This window comes from Rhinoderma darwinii, chromosome 1 (genome assembly GCF_050947455.1).
Source record: "Rhinoderma darwinii isolate aRhiDar2 chromosome 1, aRhiDar2.hap1, whole genome shotgun sequence".
In the NCBI taxonomy this organism is placed as follows: domain Eukaryota; kingdom Metazoa; phylum Chordata; class Amphibia; order Anura; family Rhinodermatidae; genus Rhinoderma; species Rhinoderma darwinii.
In genome coordinates this window covers 51,480,776-51,495,002 of record NC_134687.1, presented here as the reverse complement: position 1 = coordinate 51,495,002, position 14,227 = coordinate 51,480,776, and the positions used below count along the sequence as shown (strand labels likewise).

Below are 14,227 nucleotides of genomic sequence, written 5' to 3'. Positions count from 1 at the left end.
AAATAGGCTGACACCTCAACACATATTTCCACAAACACCTACCCAAGATCTCCGTCTTAATACTTAATTGCTTGTGAAGTAATGTGCCACTTCTAAAATTAGATATTCACCTGTTAACAATTCATTTGGCAAAAGGCCCAACCAAGCTGCTTTCCTACTCAGTGGCACACATTGTAATGTCAAGCCAGCTGATGTCTACAAATGGGGAAGCAGGCGTTTGGCAGCTATGCCACCTGTTATTTACCTTCTTCAGAGGGTCATTTCCAAAGAGGAGTGACGATCTGCCAAAGGGTAACCAGTTGATAATGAAAAATATGTTAAATGGATAGTATCTCACAATTTTTGAGACAAAAAAATATATGCAAAAGTAACTTGATCAACTCCCTGTCAAAATCTATTGTGCGGCTGTGAATGCTTAAAGGGAAATGGTAAATGTGCTTCAATTGTTCTCCTATGTGTTGATTTATTGAATCTAAGACATATTGGTGCTGAAACTGCAGATGGTTTATCACTCCCGGCATCTAATCTAAACACAGTGATACATTCCCAGGGGGAAGATGGTATAAGTGATTGATATGTGACCACCAGTAGATTACAGCATGTGTTGTGCTGCTTTATTATTGGCTTATTGGTATGAATCTTCCACAGCTGATTGGTTGGGCTGGGGATACCCTTTTTGAGGTGACACTAACTGGACCAGATATGAGCCAAAACATCATCAACTATTTGGAATTATTGCACGGTCATAGAACATCATGTCAAACTTGAAAGGATACAGATTTTACAAATAGAAAGGCCATGATAAATTCCTAACATAAGACAAAAGTTAGAAACATGCAAGAACAAGGCATCCATATGTTTTTTTAAAAGTTTATTTTTTACCAAGTTATGATCATTTTAAGATTTATGCAAATTTGTTTTCAATGCCCAACTGGGCATTTTTTTTCTATTCAATAAGTGGACATTGTCGCTCCGGTAAAGGACCTGTGGGAGGAAGTGACGTCACAGCGTGATCTCGCGAGATCACGCTGTGCTGTGGATCAAGCTGTGCTGGAATGAAGAGAAGTGTATGATGCTGATTGGTCAGCGTCATACACTTTTCTTTACAACGCCCACTTGGTGAAAGTAAAAAAACGCCCAGTTGTCAAAAATAAAAGTAAAAAAATAAACAGTAGTTATCTACATTAAAGCGCCTATCAGATTAGGTAGGAGATAGGGCAGTTATAAACTGGTGACAGAGCCTCTTTAGGATGGCATCTTTTAAGGTGGTGAAGGGCAGGTAACTATGCATTGTAGCTATACCAACCTTTTGGCATATGCTTGTCTGGGATAAGATCCCACAGCTCTATCTGTAATTGCAATCAGTATCAGACGTTTGCAGCTGTATAGGTTTACAGTTGCATACTTCTAACCACATGTTCTCCTTGTTCACACAGTGCAGATTTGCTGCAGATTTTGCATGTATTTTTTAATGGAACCTAAACAGAAGTAATATATAAAATAAGACAATAAAGGTCTGCGCTCCTGGATCCAGTTCTGGTGTAAGCTTGGGGCCTCATGCACACTTCCGTCACCGTTTTATCGGCCGTTTTTGACGGATCCGTGTGTCCGTTTTTGTTTCCGTGTGGTTTCCGTGTGCACTCCGTTTCCGTTCCGTGTTTCTGTTTTACACGGACGTTGTGCTTCCGTTTGGCTTCCGTTTTTCCGTTTAAAAAACGGAAGGTAAACTTCATTTGAACTTGTCATCTGTCCCAGGAAACACCCATAGAAAGGTTACAAGAAGTTTTTGGTGCTGTTTTCTGGAGCTTTCAGAGCATAGAGAACAGTTTGAGATTACTCTGCTTGGCTTGCTTTGGTTTTTTTGAATTTTTGGAGTGAAATGTGTGCATTTACTTACTTATATTGTTACACTGGGCACTAGTTCCCTGCTGCCATCTGTGCGTCAAAAGCTCCTTGGCAAGTTCCTCCCACGCGGCGTCCTTTTTATAGTGGTCGTGGTAGCATTCTGCCAGCGTGTCCCACAGTTCTGGGTGATCATGCACCAATGCTATGATTCTCTCCACATCCATCTTCAGGAATGAATGTGTACTGTAGTCTGAGTCTGCAAACTTTGTCCCACCCAGCCATTGCTATGGTAACGGATCCGTCAAAAATGGACGGCTCATGGAAGCCTTCCGTGTGCCATCCGTTTTTTTGACTGACTCATTGACTTCTATGGGCCACACGGTCACTGAATCACTGACCAAAGTAGGACATGCTCTACTTTTGACGGAACGGAACAACGGATCCATTTAAATAACTGAAGTGTGCATGGCCCCATTGAAATGAATGGGTTCAGGGAGCTATCAGTGACAAAAACGGATCTCACCCTGAAGGAAAAGACTGAAGTGGGCATGGGGCCTAAAAAAAATGCATTCAAACCCTGCAGCAAAACTGCACTGTGTGAACGTGGCCTTTCATCGGGAATGGATTAAACAGTTGCGCTGAATGTTAACATCGCATGCAGTATATTTTTAACATTAAACTTATTAATTTGGAGACCCTTTGAACCATAGAGTTATAAGTCTGTCCAAATCTGCATGTTTCCTCTGATTTCCGCCTCCCAAACTTCCAAAAAATACTAATGTTACTTGGCTTCCTACGAAATTGTCCTTTTGAGTGTGTATACTAGAGATAAGTCAATAGTCGATTCGTTTTTGACAGAAATTACAGTAATGTGAGTGAAATTTGTGTACAACATTGCAGTATATGTTAACCCTAAATAACTAATGTATAAGTAAAAAAAAAAGACACAAAAGAGAAAAAACATTCTTGAATACAAACATAGTTCTATAATAGTCACTGAGATTTATCTATATGATGGCTTACAAATATATTTTTTTGTTTCATTTACAGTCAAGTCAACAAGTTTGTCACTTCCTCTGACACCCGAGTCACCAAAGTAAGTATTGAGCAATGGCATGCTTTGTTGGCAAGGGATGGGTGTCTTCTCGTCTTGACTACAATAGCTCCATTTTAGCTTGTTTTTATAAATATGCGCTGTCTTCCAGTGACCCCAAGGGTTCCCCATTTGAGAGCAAGACTATTGAACGAACCTTAAGTGTGGAGCTCTCTGGAACTGCAGGTAAGTACTGATTATTACTACGTTTCAGAGCAATGTGGAATTGTTTCTTGGTGAAGCTCTTTTGGGAATATTCAGGAAAATGATCCTGGAACTGATGAAATTTAAACATAGTCATTATGTAGGATGATAATCCATATAAATGTTTGTGTAGAGGATGGTTGGTCGCCCAGAGCATACGTAAAATAGAGGCAGCTCCGTCCACTACTGTGGGACCCAAGTTCATGTTGATCTGATAATCAATAGACAGGGGGCACCATAGCAAAGATCAAATGGGCCCCCCATTAGGGTACTGGTTTTGCAAACAAGGACAGAAGGGCCTGGTGTTTATTTGCCCTACATGCCCTTTCCATAACCATTAGGACACTTTCCCATCCTCTTGTTCATTAGTTCCTTCGGAGAGGGAAGTCGGGCACAGGTTCTTACCACCTATTATTCGAGGGTCTGTGACCAACCAGGGCCAGGATAATTTTCTCCATAAGTCTCTTAGTACCCGCATGATCTGTCTCTACGGTATGTATTTTGGTCTGTATGGTTTTTCAGCTTCCGGTAGCAAGAATGTTTCCATTCACAGACAGGAAATAGAGATCTTGTAAATGGTGAGGAGCTAAAAAAAATAAATATTAAAGTAAATTAGAAAGTTGCTGTTAACATTTCTTTACGTTTTCAGAATACTTTTATTTTAATTTAGAAAGTATTTCTTTTCTATCTGTATAGATTTGTGTCCTCTTTGTGCACATTAATAGTTAGCGCTGACATAACAGATACTGCGGCATGCACATTGAATACTTCAGTCTAAGCTTTAAGAGGGAGCTTATCTTTAGCATGGATTTACACTTTTTTTGGGGGGGGGGGGGTTATTTTTGCAAAAACAGATTTGTTACGTAGTTGGAGGAGACGGTTTCCATATTCTCTGGTATAAGCTTGTCATTTTGTCTGTTAATGACATTGTTACATTCTTTTAATGCAGACAGGTCCCTTCTAGTCAGTCAGTAAACGGAGAGGCAATGGTGGCTGATGGTTTAGCTAAACGGGTGTAACAGGCTCCTGCGAGGAGAAGTCACATATTTTGTCTTCAGGTGAAATATGTTTATGTTTTAAGTGGCATGAGGTTGATGAAATAAGAGAAGCCTAAGGCTGGCAAGACTTGCCTTTCCGGTATCTTTTGTAGTCGGCTTCCTTGGCGGAGTGTATGTTAGAAATCAAAGCTGGAAGGTTCTCCTGCAAGTAGTGAATGCTGAACACCCGTCTTATCCTCCTCTGATGCTGAATATTATAGCAAAGTGTACAAATAGAAGTTCTGCCTGTGCTAATAAAGAAGAGCTGAGAAGGAAGAACAACTTTACATTCCCATTTTCCATGCCTATACTAGTCAAAAAAAACCTCTATACCTCATGGCTCAGGTATAGTCGACAACAGACTTGTAAGATGTAATTCAACTGGCAGAGCAGAGGAGCACGTGGATCTACTGCCTCATAGCAACATACATTGCAATAAGTGAGTTTTGTTTAAATTGTGACATTCTGTTCACAATTTATGTACCAAATTGATGTACCCATCTGCCATGTCATGGCTACATCATTAAGACAGATCTCTATGCCATGAGTTTAAGTAAGAGGTCCCCTGTTTGTGACGATAGATAGATAGATAGATAGATAGATAGATAGATAGATAGATAGATAGATAGATAGATAGATAGATAGATAGATAGATAGATAGATAGATAGATAGATAGATAGATATGAGATAGATAGATAGATAGATAGATAGATAGATAGATAGATAGATAGATAGATAGATAGATAGATATGAGATAGATAGATAGATAGATAGATAGATAGATAGATAGATAGATAGATAGATAGATAGATAGATAGATAGATAGATAGATAGATAGATAGATAGATAGATATGAGATAGATAGATAGATAGATAGATAGATAGATAGATAGATAGATAGATAGATAGATAGATAGATAGATAGATAGATTTTGATGATTACATTTTGCAATATAAATCTATCTGCTGAAGTAAGAACAGGCAGGAGAAGGCTAGTGTCCAGGTGGATACTGTCACAGCCAGCACTTGAAGTAACTGCAAAAATCCTTCTGATACCAACAAGAGTTTGGAGGGTAGCGCTCACTTCCCTCTCTATACCTTATATATGGCCAATACCAAACATGCCGGAATATGTAGAGCACATCACCAATGAGACAATTTATGATTAACAATCCATCTAGTTATTTTTTTTCGTTTTTTGTTCATTGCAAAGCAAGCATTGTTAGGACTGAGTGTTTGTGCGGTCGGGGAAATGTGTGTTGGTTACGCCAAATCCTGCTTATCTATTGTCCCTGAATGCCCCAAGGTCTGTTTGTTAGCAAAAGGGATAATTACCAGCAGCCCATACCGGTACCGTACCCCCTTATTCTTTCACTGGCATCGCCCTTTGTTGCTCTGTTTGAAGTCTATGGACTTTTTTTTTTTAACTACCAGATGTCTCGTTGGAAAATCTGTCAGTGACAACAGGCTTAAATATCTCTTTTTATGTGATCTATGCAATTTAAACGTGAATATGCTGATACGGCAAACAAATGGCCATTGTATTGCTTTGCTGATAGTCCTAAATCTTAGTTCTTTGCCAACAGATTACAAGAGCTTCATAAACTGTTTTTTTTTTACGGTTTTATCGAGGAAAATGTTTACATCAGCCTGGAACATTTGTCCTAGCGCTGGTTATAGTAAGCTATGTGTGCATAGATTTGATAAGCCGTAAAATGTCATTTCAATTATGAGACAAAAAAAACATAAAACGTGCCTTTCATGTAAGTGAATTCTTTGTGGTGTACTAGACTTCTCGTACTCTGTGTATTATGTTATGGCTTTATTGTCACATTGTGTTCGAAGTGTTGTAATAACATAGTGTTCTAATAAAGTGTAATAAGGGACAGGCTTGAGTACAGTCCACAACCATCCGGACCCAAAATATTGCCCTTGTAAATTATGCAGGTACAGTCAAGTGACCTTGAAGATGCTTTTGGGTCCTCACTCCACCCAAAGTTATTTTTCATCTGATACAATATAAGACGTGTGGACGTTCTCCATGTCATTGGAGATCATTAGATAAATACATTGCTTGTTTCCTTTTGTCTGCGTCTTGGTTCCGTTCATGGGTTCCGTCAGACCTTTCCGACAGATGAACCCACGAACGGAAAGCAAACGCAAACCATAGCTTTCCGATAGCATTACCATTGATTTCAATGGTAACGCTTCCTTTGTTAATGTTTTCCATTTGCCTCTGTTTGTCACTTATTCATCAGCTGATTGTATCGTTTATGCAGCCAAAAATATTATCGATGTTGGCAGCACATCTCCCTTTGTAAACGGAGACGCGCTGCCGTCATGATAGAAATGAATGCGGACGAGCGATCGGAGTAAAGGCCCTATTACAACGAGCAATTTTGGCCGGTGCAACGAGTGACGATTAACGATACAGTTCGTTGATTGGCGCTAGTTTGCTCCTGTCACAAGGAGCTATGGATGGGGACGAGCAGTCGTTACTCTGATCCCTCGTCCCCATACATTATTATCATGTCGTCAGCGCGTCTCCCTCTTTACACACGGAGATGTGCTGCCGACAACGATAATATTTCCGTTTTTTAAAACGATACGATCAGCAGATAAACGAGCATTTGCTTGTTCATCTGCTGATCGCTGCCCTGTTTATACAGGACAATTATCGGCAACGAGAGTTCTGTGAAATCTTGTCTGCCCGATAATTGCCCAGTGTAAAACCCCCTTTATGAATGCTCATCCTCATACATTATTGAAAATAGCTCCTGTCTCGTTGATCTGCGCTCGTTTACACGGCCCACGTCAGGCCATGTAAGAGGACTCTTATTTAAGTTATGTAAGTAATACTGAAAGATACTATTATAATAGATAATTGTACAAAGCCCTTATTAGGTAGTTATTATAAACACCATTCTGGAAACAACTGCGCATCAGGCTTTAAGACCTCGTGCACAATTCCTTCACTGTTTTAGCGGCTGTTTTTGACGGATCCGTGTGCCCGTTTTGTTGGCCGTGTGGTTTCCGTGTGCACTCCGTGTTCCCGTTTCCGAGCGCCGAGCATGGTACTGTCCAGGGTGCTGAAAGAGCAGGGTTGTTTAGCGCTAGTCACTGTACAGGGTGCTGAAAGAGTTAAAGGGCTGCACTGATCGGCGGTAACTCTTTCTGCACCCTGGACAGTGACTAGCGCTTAAGAATGACCATGCTCGGCGCTCGCAAAATACAATTTTAATGAAATAAAAAATAAAAAGTCAGTTCATACTTACCCAGAACTGCCTGCATTTTCCTCCTGTCCGGCCTCCTGGGATGACGTTTCATCCCATGTCACCGCTGCAGCCAATCACAGGCTGTAGTGGCGGTCACGCCGGACAGGATGACGTCAGAAGGCCGGCCTTCAGGGATGACGCTTCATCCCACATGACCGCCTCTGCAGCCAATCACAGGCTGCAGCGGCCACATGGACTGCTGTGTCATACAGGAAGGTCGGACTGGAGGAAGAAGAGGGACTCGTCACCTAGACAACGACTGGGGTACGTATGAACTGCTTTTTATTTTTATCAGCAGCCTCTTCTCTCTATCAGTGCTGGATAGAGATAAGTGGCTGCCGATTAGTGTAATATCTCTAATTTACTTCTGCCCGGCTGTTGCTAGGCAACGGCTCCGTCAAACACGGACAGCACACGGATGCCTTCCGTGTGCCTGCATGGGCCTCACGGTCACGGAATCTCGAATCAAAGTAGGACATGCTCTACTTTTGTCGGAATGGAGCAACGGGACCGTCAAAAAAACTGAAGTGTGCATGGCTCCATTGAAATGAATGGGTCAGGGTGCTAGCCGTCAGAAAAACGGCTAGCACCCTGAAGAAAAAGACTGAAGTGGGCATGAAGCCTTATAAACACATCACTATGTAAATATCGACCAGCAGTAGACGTTGTTTTATTAATTAGCTCCTTTTCATGAAGTTATCACATTTTTCAGCAGCAATCACCTATGCAATTAAACATGTTACTGATAAGTTATCTTAAAGATTAGATAAGAAAACCAAATAAACAGAACTCCTTTGTCTTATGTTCTTCATTACATGTTACTGCATTTCCCATGCAGTATTACAAAAAATGACATAAGATTAAATCCATATTCATTCTGTCATATTGAATTGTAGCCATTAACATTATCTGTGATAGGAACCCATGACAACCTATTAGGAGGTAATAAACACCCTGTTCTCACTGTATTTGCAAAACCTCCAGATGTAGCAGTTGTCACGATCTGTGGGTATGTGGACCCACTAGGCCGCACCACTGTAGCGGGGTAGCAGCTGGCCAAACAACAGAGTACCAAGTCTATCCAAAGTCCAAGCACAAGGATACCTGTAATAGTCCAGACAGTAGTAGCGGCTTGTTACAGTACACCTCCCTTACGCCCCTTCTTCTTGGGTCCAGAGCGAGAGAGACATTTCTTAATGAGGGTAGGGGCATTAAGGTTTTCTTCTGGCTCCCAGGACCTCTCCTCACGACCAAACCCTATCTAATCCACTAAATAGGAAGTCCTGCCTCCTACACTCTTACAGTCAAACTGTCACGATCTGTGGGTTTTTGGAAACACTGGGCCACACGGCCATAGCGGGGTAGCAGCTGGCCAAACAATAGAGTACCAAGTCTACACAAAGTCCAAGCACAAGGTTACCTGTAATAGTCCAGACAGTAGCAGCGGCTTGGGCACAGATGGTACTTTGACGGCAGATGATGCAAAACATGACAGAAGGTACCAGGCGTGGCAGATGACACCAGACATGGTGTAAGAGAGCAGGCATAGCAGATGGCACAACGGAACTCCAACACTAGAGAGGGCAAAGGAAGAAATACAGCACGGGGTACAGGATACCGGTAGCAGGGCACAGGAACACAAGGAACAGGATACGACTAAGGAACCATTTGCAAGACTAACAGAGGAATATAAACAACGCTCAGGCAAGGAGTGAAAGGGCAGGGTTCTTTTTATAGTCCAGGGTGATCTGGGAGTAATTAGTTATTTCTTAACATGTGTGCGCTGGCCCTTTAGGGCCGGGAATGAGCTCACGCACGCACCCTAGTGGTCACTGAAGGACAGGACAGCCGCATGTGCTGGCATCTCCAGGGAGGAAGACGTTGGCAGGATGAAAGGGGTCAGCGGTCTGCGACCGCAGCTGTAACAGCAGTTTTTATAATAGAGCATCAAATCTGTCCTAATTTCAAGAACCAACCTTGCCATCCTGAAAAAAGTTGTCTGTTATCACTTACACTGAAGAGAGATAATGGAGCGACTCTCACATGACATCCTCCAATCATAAAGCCACTGACAGATGACGTCAGCAAAATATGTATGATCTAATAGTCTCTTAAGAGTATGTCCAGGCATATCAATATCGTTACAGCAGATCCCAAGAATAGGGGTGCCTGGTTCTCATGCACAAAAGAGAAGTGGCGGGGAATGCACAGTCAATGGGAGATACGGGAACACGCAAGTGAGCATGCTTCTTTCCTAAAGACTAACAAGGGCGTAACAAGGGCCAAACACTCACCGATCAGACTTTTACAGTGTATTAAGTCAATATTCCCTAAAAGTCTGAAGTCAAAACCCCTTAACGTGTCCCCTGCATATCCGATCTTAAGCCCTATCTACTAGATCAAAAAGTGTCGTAACTTAAAGTGGTATACAGCCACAAGAAGTAAAATCACTTGCATAGGCCGTCACTTAATAATCAATCGGGGGCTGACCTTTCAGACCCCTGCAATCACCTGAATGAAGGGACAAAAAAACACTTTGGCATTTTTCTGTCACAGTGGCGCTACCTTTTTCTCTACAGAGTGGTGTTCCCAGCCAATCACTATGCAGCAAACGGCAACACAGCGCCATTCGACAAAGCAGGTTGAGTGTGAATAGCACTATAACTGATTTACAGCGATTAACTAGCTGCTCCTTCACTCCGAGGGCTTGTGGAGGTCTCAATGGTCCCAGTGATATACCATCACTTCTAATGGTCGGAAAACTCCTTTTCCTGATCACTGTTGCACCAAGGATGCATAGATCATCATCAGGAGCCCATAAGACCACCAATCAGTGCATGCTTTGCCCACAAACCCACCAGGATGTGGATACTATCATATAAGTTATAAGGGATAGGAATTCATGGAAGTTTAAACAGCATTGAAGGTTGACTATAAACCCATTAAATACATATGTAATAGTAGTAGATTACTTTTCTTTTAATGTTACATTGTGAATTATTTTTTAAACACATAAAATTTTATAATATTTTTGGATTCTCCATATTTACTGCATGTGACGTTCTCTATACATTTTAACCTAACCAACATCCCCTATAATTTCGGCCTTTTGTAGTGTTTATATCATGTCATTTGGATTGCATCTTCAAAGTTTTATTATGTACATATAATATAACATCTGTATCCCACTGTGGGCTGTAGAAAAAGTTATACCCAAAATATGCCTAGCTGCACCTGGTACAAACAACTTGTTTTCTAGATTTTCCAGCGCGGAACATCCATTTCAAGTTGCGGAGGATTAAACCTGTGCATTTTCATCTCGAATCCAAGTGTCTGTTTCTAAGAAGGACAATTCCATTCTATTTCTGTTGTCATCTCTGCGGATATTGTTGTTTACAAATTGTAAGATGTACATCTTTAAAGATAAAAATGGCTGTCGCTGGCTGTGTTTGCCTATTACTTTGTCGTCTTTGTGTCACCGGAGACCTGAGCCTGTTTTATTTGCCTCAGGCAGATGCAGCCGTGCTAGTCTCTGACATTCTTTGTATTAAATGATTTTGCCTCATAGCTGCCAATGTGGCCGGGTTTGTGAGTCATCTGGGGAATACAACTTGCAGTCTGTAGCTTATGCTGATTTATGGTTTATGCTGGTTCAGAGTTTATACTGGTTCTCCTTACGCTGGTTCATGGCTTGAACTCGTTTTGTGCTTATGCTGGTTTATGTTTGGATTAGCGTAAATTAGAAGTCTGCCTCGTTGCTCCTGCTGGTCTGTAGTGTTTGCTGGTTTATAGGTGGTGCTCAGATGATATTTTCATTCTGATGGACATTTCCGTCTAATCATATTTTAGGTGGTTATAATAGACCGTGTAGTGGACAACAATATTTTGCCTAGTGTACTAAACAGTTTATTTTAATTTTGGTTTTTTTATTACATTAATGGGTGGATCGATAGATAATCATTTCTATTTACTATGTTATTTTATTTATTTATTTATCTGTATTATTTAATTCCATTTCTTTGTTAATTTTTTGGCCTGTAAGCTCTGGCCGGTAGTGTAGCAGCAGCTGCTCAAATTGTTCTCCGCAACACCCCCCCCAAAAAAATAAGTAAATAAATAAAAAGAAATAAATATATATATACCACCTAATTACAGGAGAATTTATAAACAATCTAATGTCTATGGAGGCTGTTATGGATGATCAGGCCTACATTCTGAAGTGGAAAATAGAGGAGATGGATGGGATATGATTGATGATGGAAGGATGTGCATGTTTGGCAAATTCTGTTGTAAATGGGAGAATCGCTGTTGTTAATTCTTGGCCAATGATTAAGTGATGTCTATGGTCAGTTTTAAAGGGCTTGTCCTTTCTCTAAAGACATTTTTACACAGACCAATGATCGGGCGAATTAGCGTTGTGTAAACGAGCAAACTACCATTATCGGCTGATCTAATCTTTTATGTGGCCCAAAAAATGGTCACCAGTCAGCAGCACATCTCCCCGTTTAAACAGGGATGTTCTACCGACCAGATGTAAATGTATGGGTACGTATAATTGTATTAACAATTGTTCTTCCCCGTTTACCAGGCGAGAAAATTTGGCTGTATAAAAGGGCCTTAAGTGAGGACCAGCCTGGCGATCAGCTGATGACCATGTGCACAGCAGTTAAAACCCCCAGTGATCAGCCGTTATCATCACGGGAAGCTGCGATTGGCCAAAATTATCATGCACTTATCACTACCGGAGAAACTTAGTAGTACATGGTCATTCTGGGTCCTCCCGAACAATAGCCGCTGTTTTTGTAGCAGCTCTCTGCTGTGGCTCATAGAGGGGGTTTCTGAGCAGGTGCCCCCTCTCTATCGTGTACATGGTATACCCTAAGGCTGGATTCACACAAGCACATTACGTCCGTAATGGACGGAAAGTATTTCGGCCGCTAATCCCGGACCGAACACACTGCAGGGAGCCGGGCTCCTAGCATCATAGTTATGTACGATGCTAGGAGTCCCTGCCTCGCTGCAGGACAACTGTCCCGTACTGTAATCATGTTTTCAGTACAGGACAATAGTTCCATGGAGAGGCAGGGACTCCTAGCATCGTACATAACTATGATGCTAGGAGCCCGGCTCCCTGCACTGTGTTCGGTCCGGGATTAGCGGCCGAAATACGTTCCGTCCATTACGGACGTAATGTGCTCGTGTGAATCCAGCCTTACAGGACATATGGACCGGCTTTGTCCAAAAGGGACAACCGTTTTAATGACAGCGATCAATTACATATAACTAAACCGCCCACTAGAGACTGACATCATATTAGTTGCTATTACATCTTTTCATTTCTGACCGTGCTATAAAAATAGATGAAATTCAATCAGCACTTAACCTCTAGCATGAAAGCAAGGAGTCGTCTCAAAGAAAACATCCAGTTATTGTCAGTTAGACAACACAACAGCCTCCCCGGTTACTAAACACCTATTGCTTATTATTAGTCTTTTTAGAAGCTATGATTTGCCACTGTTTATAAGTCAATAGCAACTCATTGTTTTCGACAAATCCTTCCCGAATTATTGAGATCAAAATGTGCGTTTTGTAACCTCGGAAAAAGCAGCTGAAAAATAATGACTGTAGAGCGCATAAAACCGGCACCAGATCGGAGTGCAAAAAATGCTGTAAGTGTGAGTGATATAGAGGCACTTGTTTATTATAGAACACATTTCAATGCAGTAATCATAAATACTGCTAAGGTTGTGCTCTGCTGAAATATGGCCTACATAGTGTTGATTGTTTGTGTTATGTGATTTGTCTGACACCCATTACGTTCTGGGTAATGGCAGCTATTTGTTGCTGTGCGCAGCAGGCTCCTTTGACAAAAGAAAATAGACAGCAATAAAAACCATAGTCAGAATTTCATTCTGAGAGGAGCTTCAGTGCCTATAGTTTGTGCAAGTGTGATAACAGAGTTCTGTACTGTCTTTTGTCAGCTCGCAGGCTGTAACAGTCACTTGTCTTTTCATAAATATAGCAGTGCTTCGTAGCGGCAAACAAAGCCGAAAAACATTTTTGGGAGGGGACACCCTCAAAAAATTGAGGATTTCAACCTTTCGAGATTTAAGCACTGAAGTGTGAATAGTCTCATCCTGAGGCCGAATTCACACGAACGTTGTATACATCTGTGGGCCATGCGTGAAAACAACGGACAGCACACAGACTCAATGGGGCTACTCAGAGAGTGTCAGGTATGTGAAACTCACTGCATGTCCTATTTTGGTGCATTTTTGCAGATCACGCACCCATTGAAGTCAAGGGGTGCGTGAAATCACGGACAGCACACGGACGTCTTCAAGCACCGGTTGCTAAAGAAATGCAGAGAAAAATATGAATAAGTTAAAAAAACGTGCCCAACACTGACATCAAAAACTGATGCCACACGGAACACACACTAATGCCGCATGGAACTGCAACGCAAGAAAAACGCTGCATTATTTTTGTTGGAGGGATTTGCCCACAATCTATATGGGCTGCTAAACCATTATCAAAAGTCTGACATCAGGGGAAAAAGAGAGTAGACAGACTGGATTCTTCTTGTGCAATTATATTGTTTTGCCAAAGCTAATTGTTCATGTTATTGATGGAATCAGTCATTTTAATTATAGGCGGACGATTATTTTCGATACACTCTATACAACAGGTCGTGGTGATAAATAATCATTGTAAATTACCAATTCAGTTGTTGGATATATATTTTTTCTTTTGGAATATCTGACCTGCTTGA

The 14,227-nt window shown here is 41.4% G+C and overlaps 1 protein-coding gene across 2 annotated transcripts in view; it reads left to right on the top strand.

The window, feature by feature from the left end:
• The window catches only part of PPARGC1A (PPARG coactivator 1 alpha), an 89,377-nt gene that overhangs the window by 52,230 nt on the left and 22,920 nt on the right, over positions 1–14,227 (top strand). For both annotated transcript variants that reach the window (XM_075858734.1, XM_075858724.1), the window contains exons 6-7: positions 2,896–2,941; positions 3,051–3,124. In XM_075858734.1, the coding sequence (XP_075714849.1) occupies positions 2,896–2,941; positions 3,051–3,124 (120 nt within the window). The remainder of the gene's footprint in view (positions 1–2,895; positions 2,942–3,050; positions 3,125–14,227) is intronic.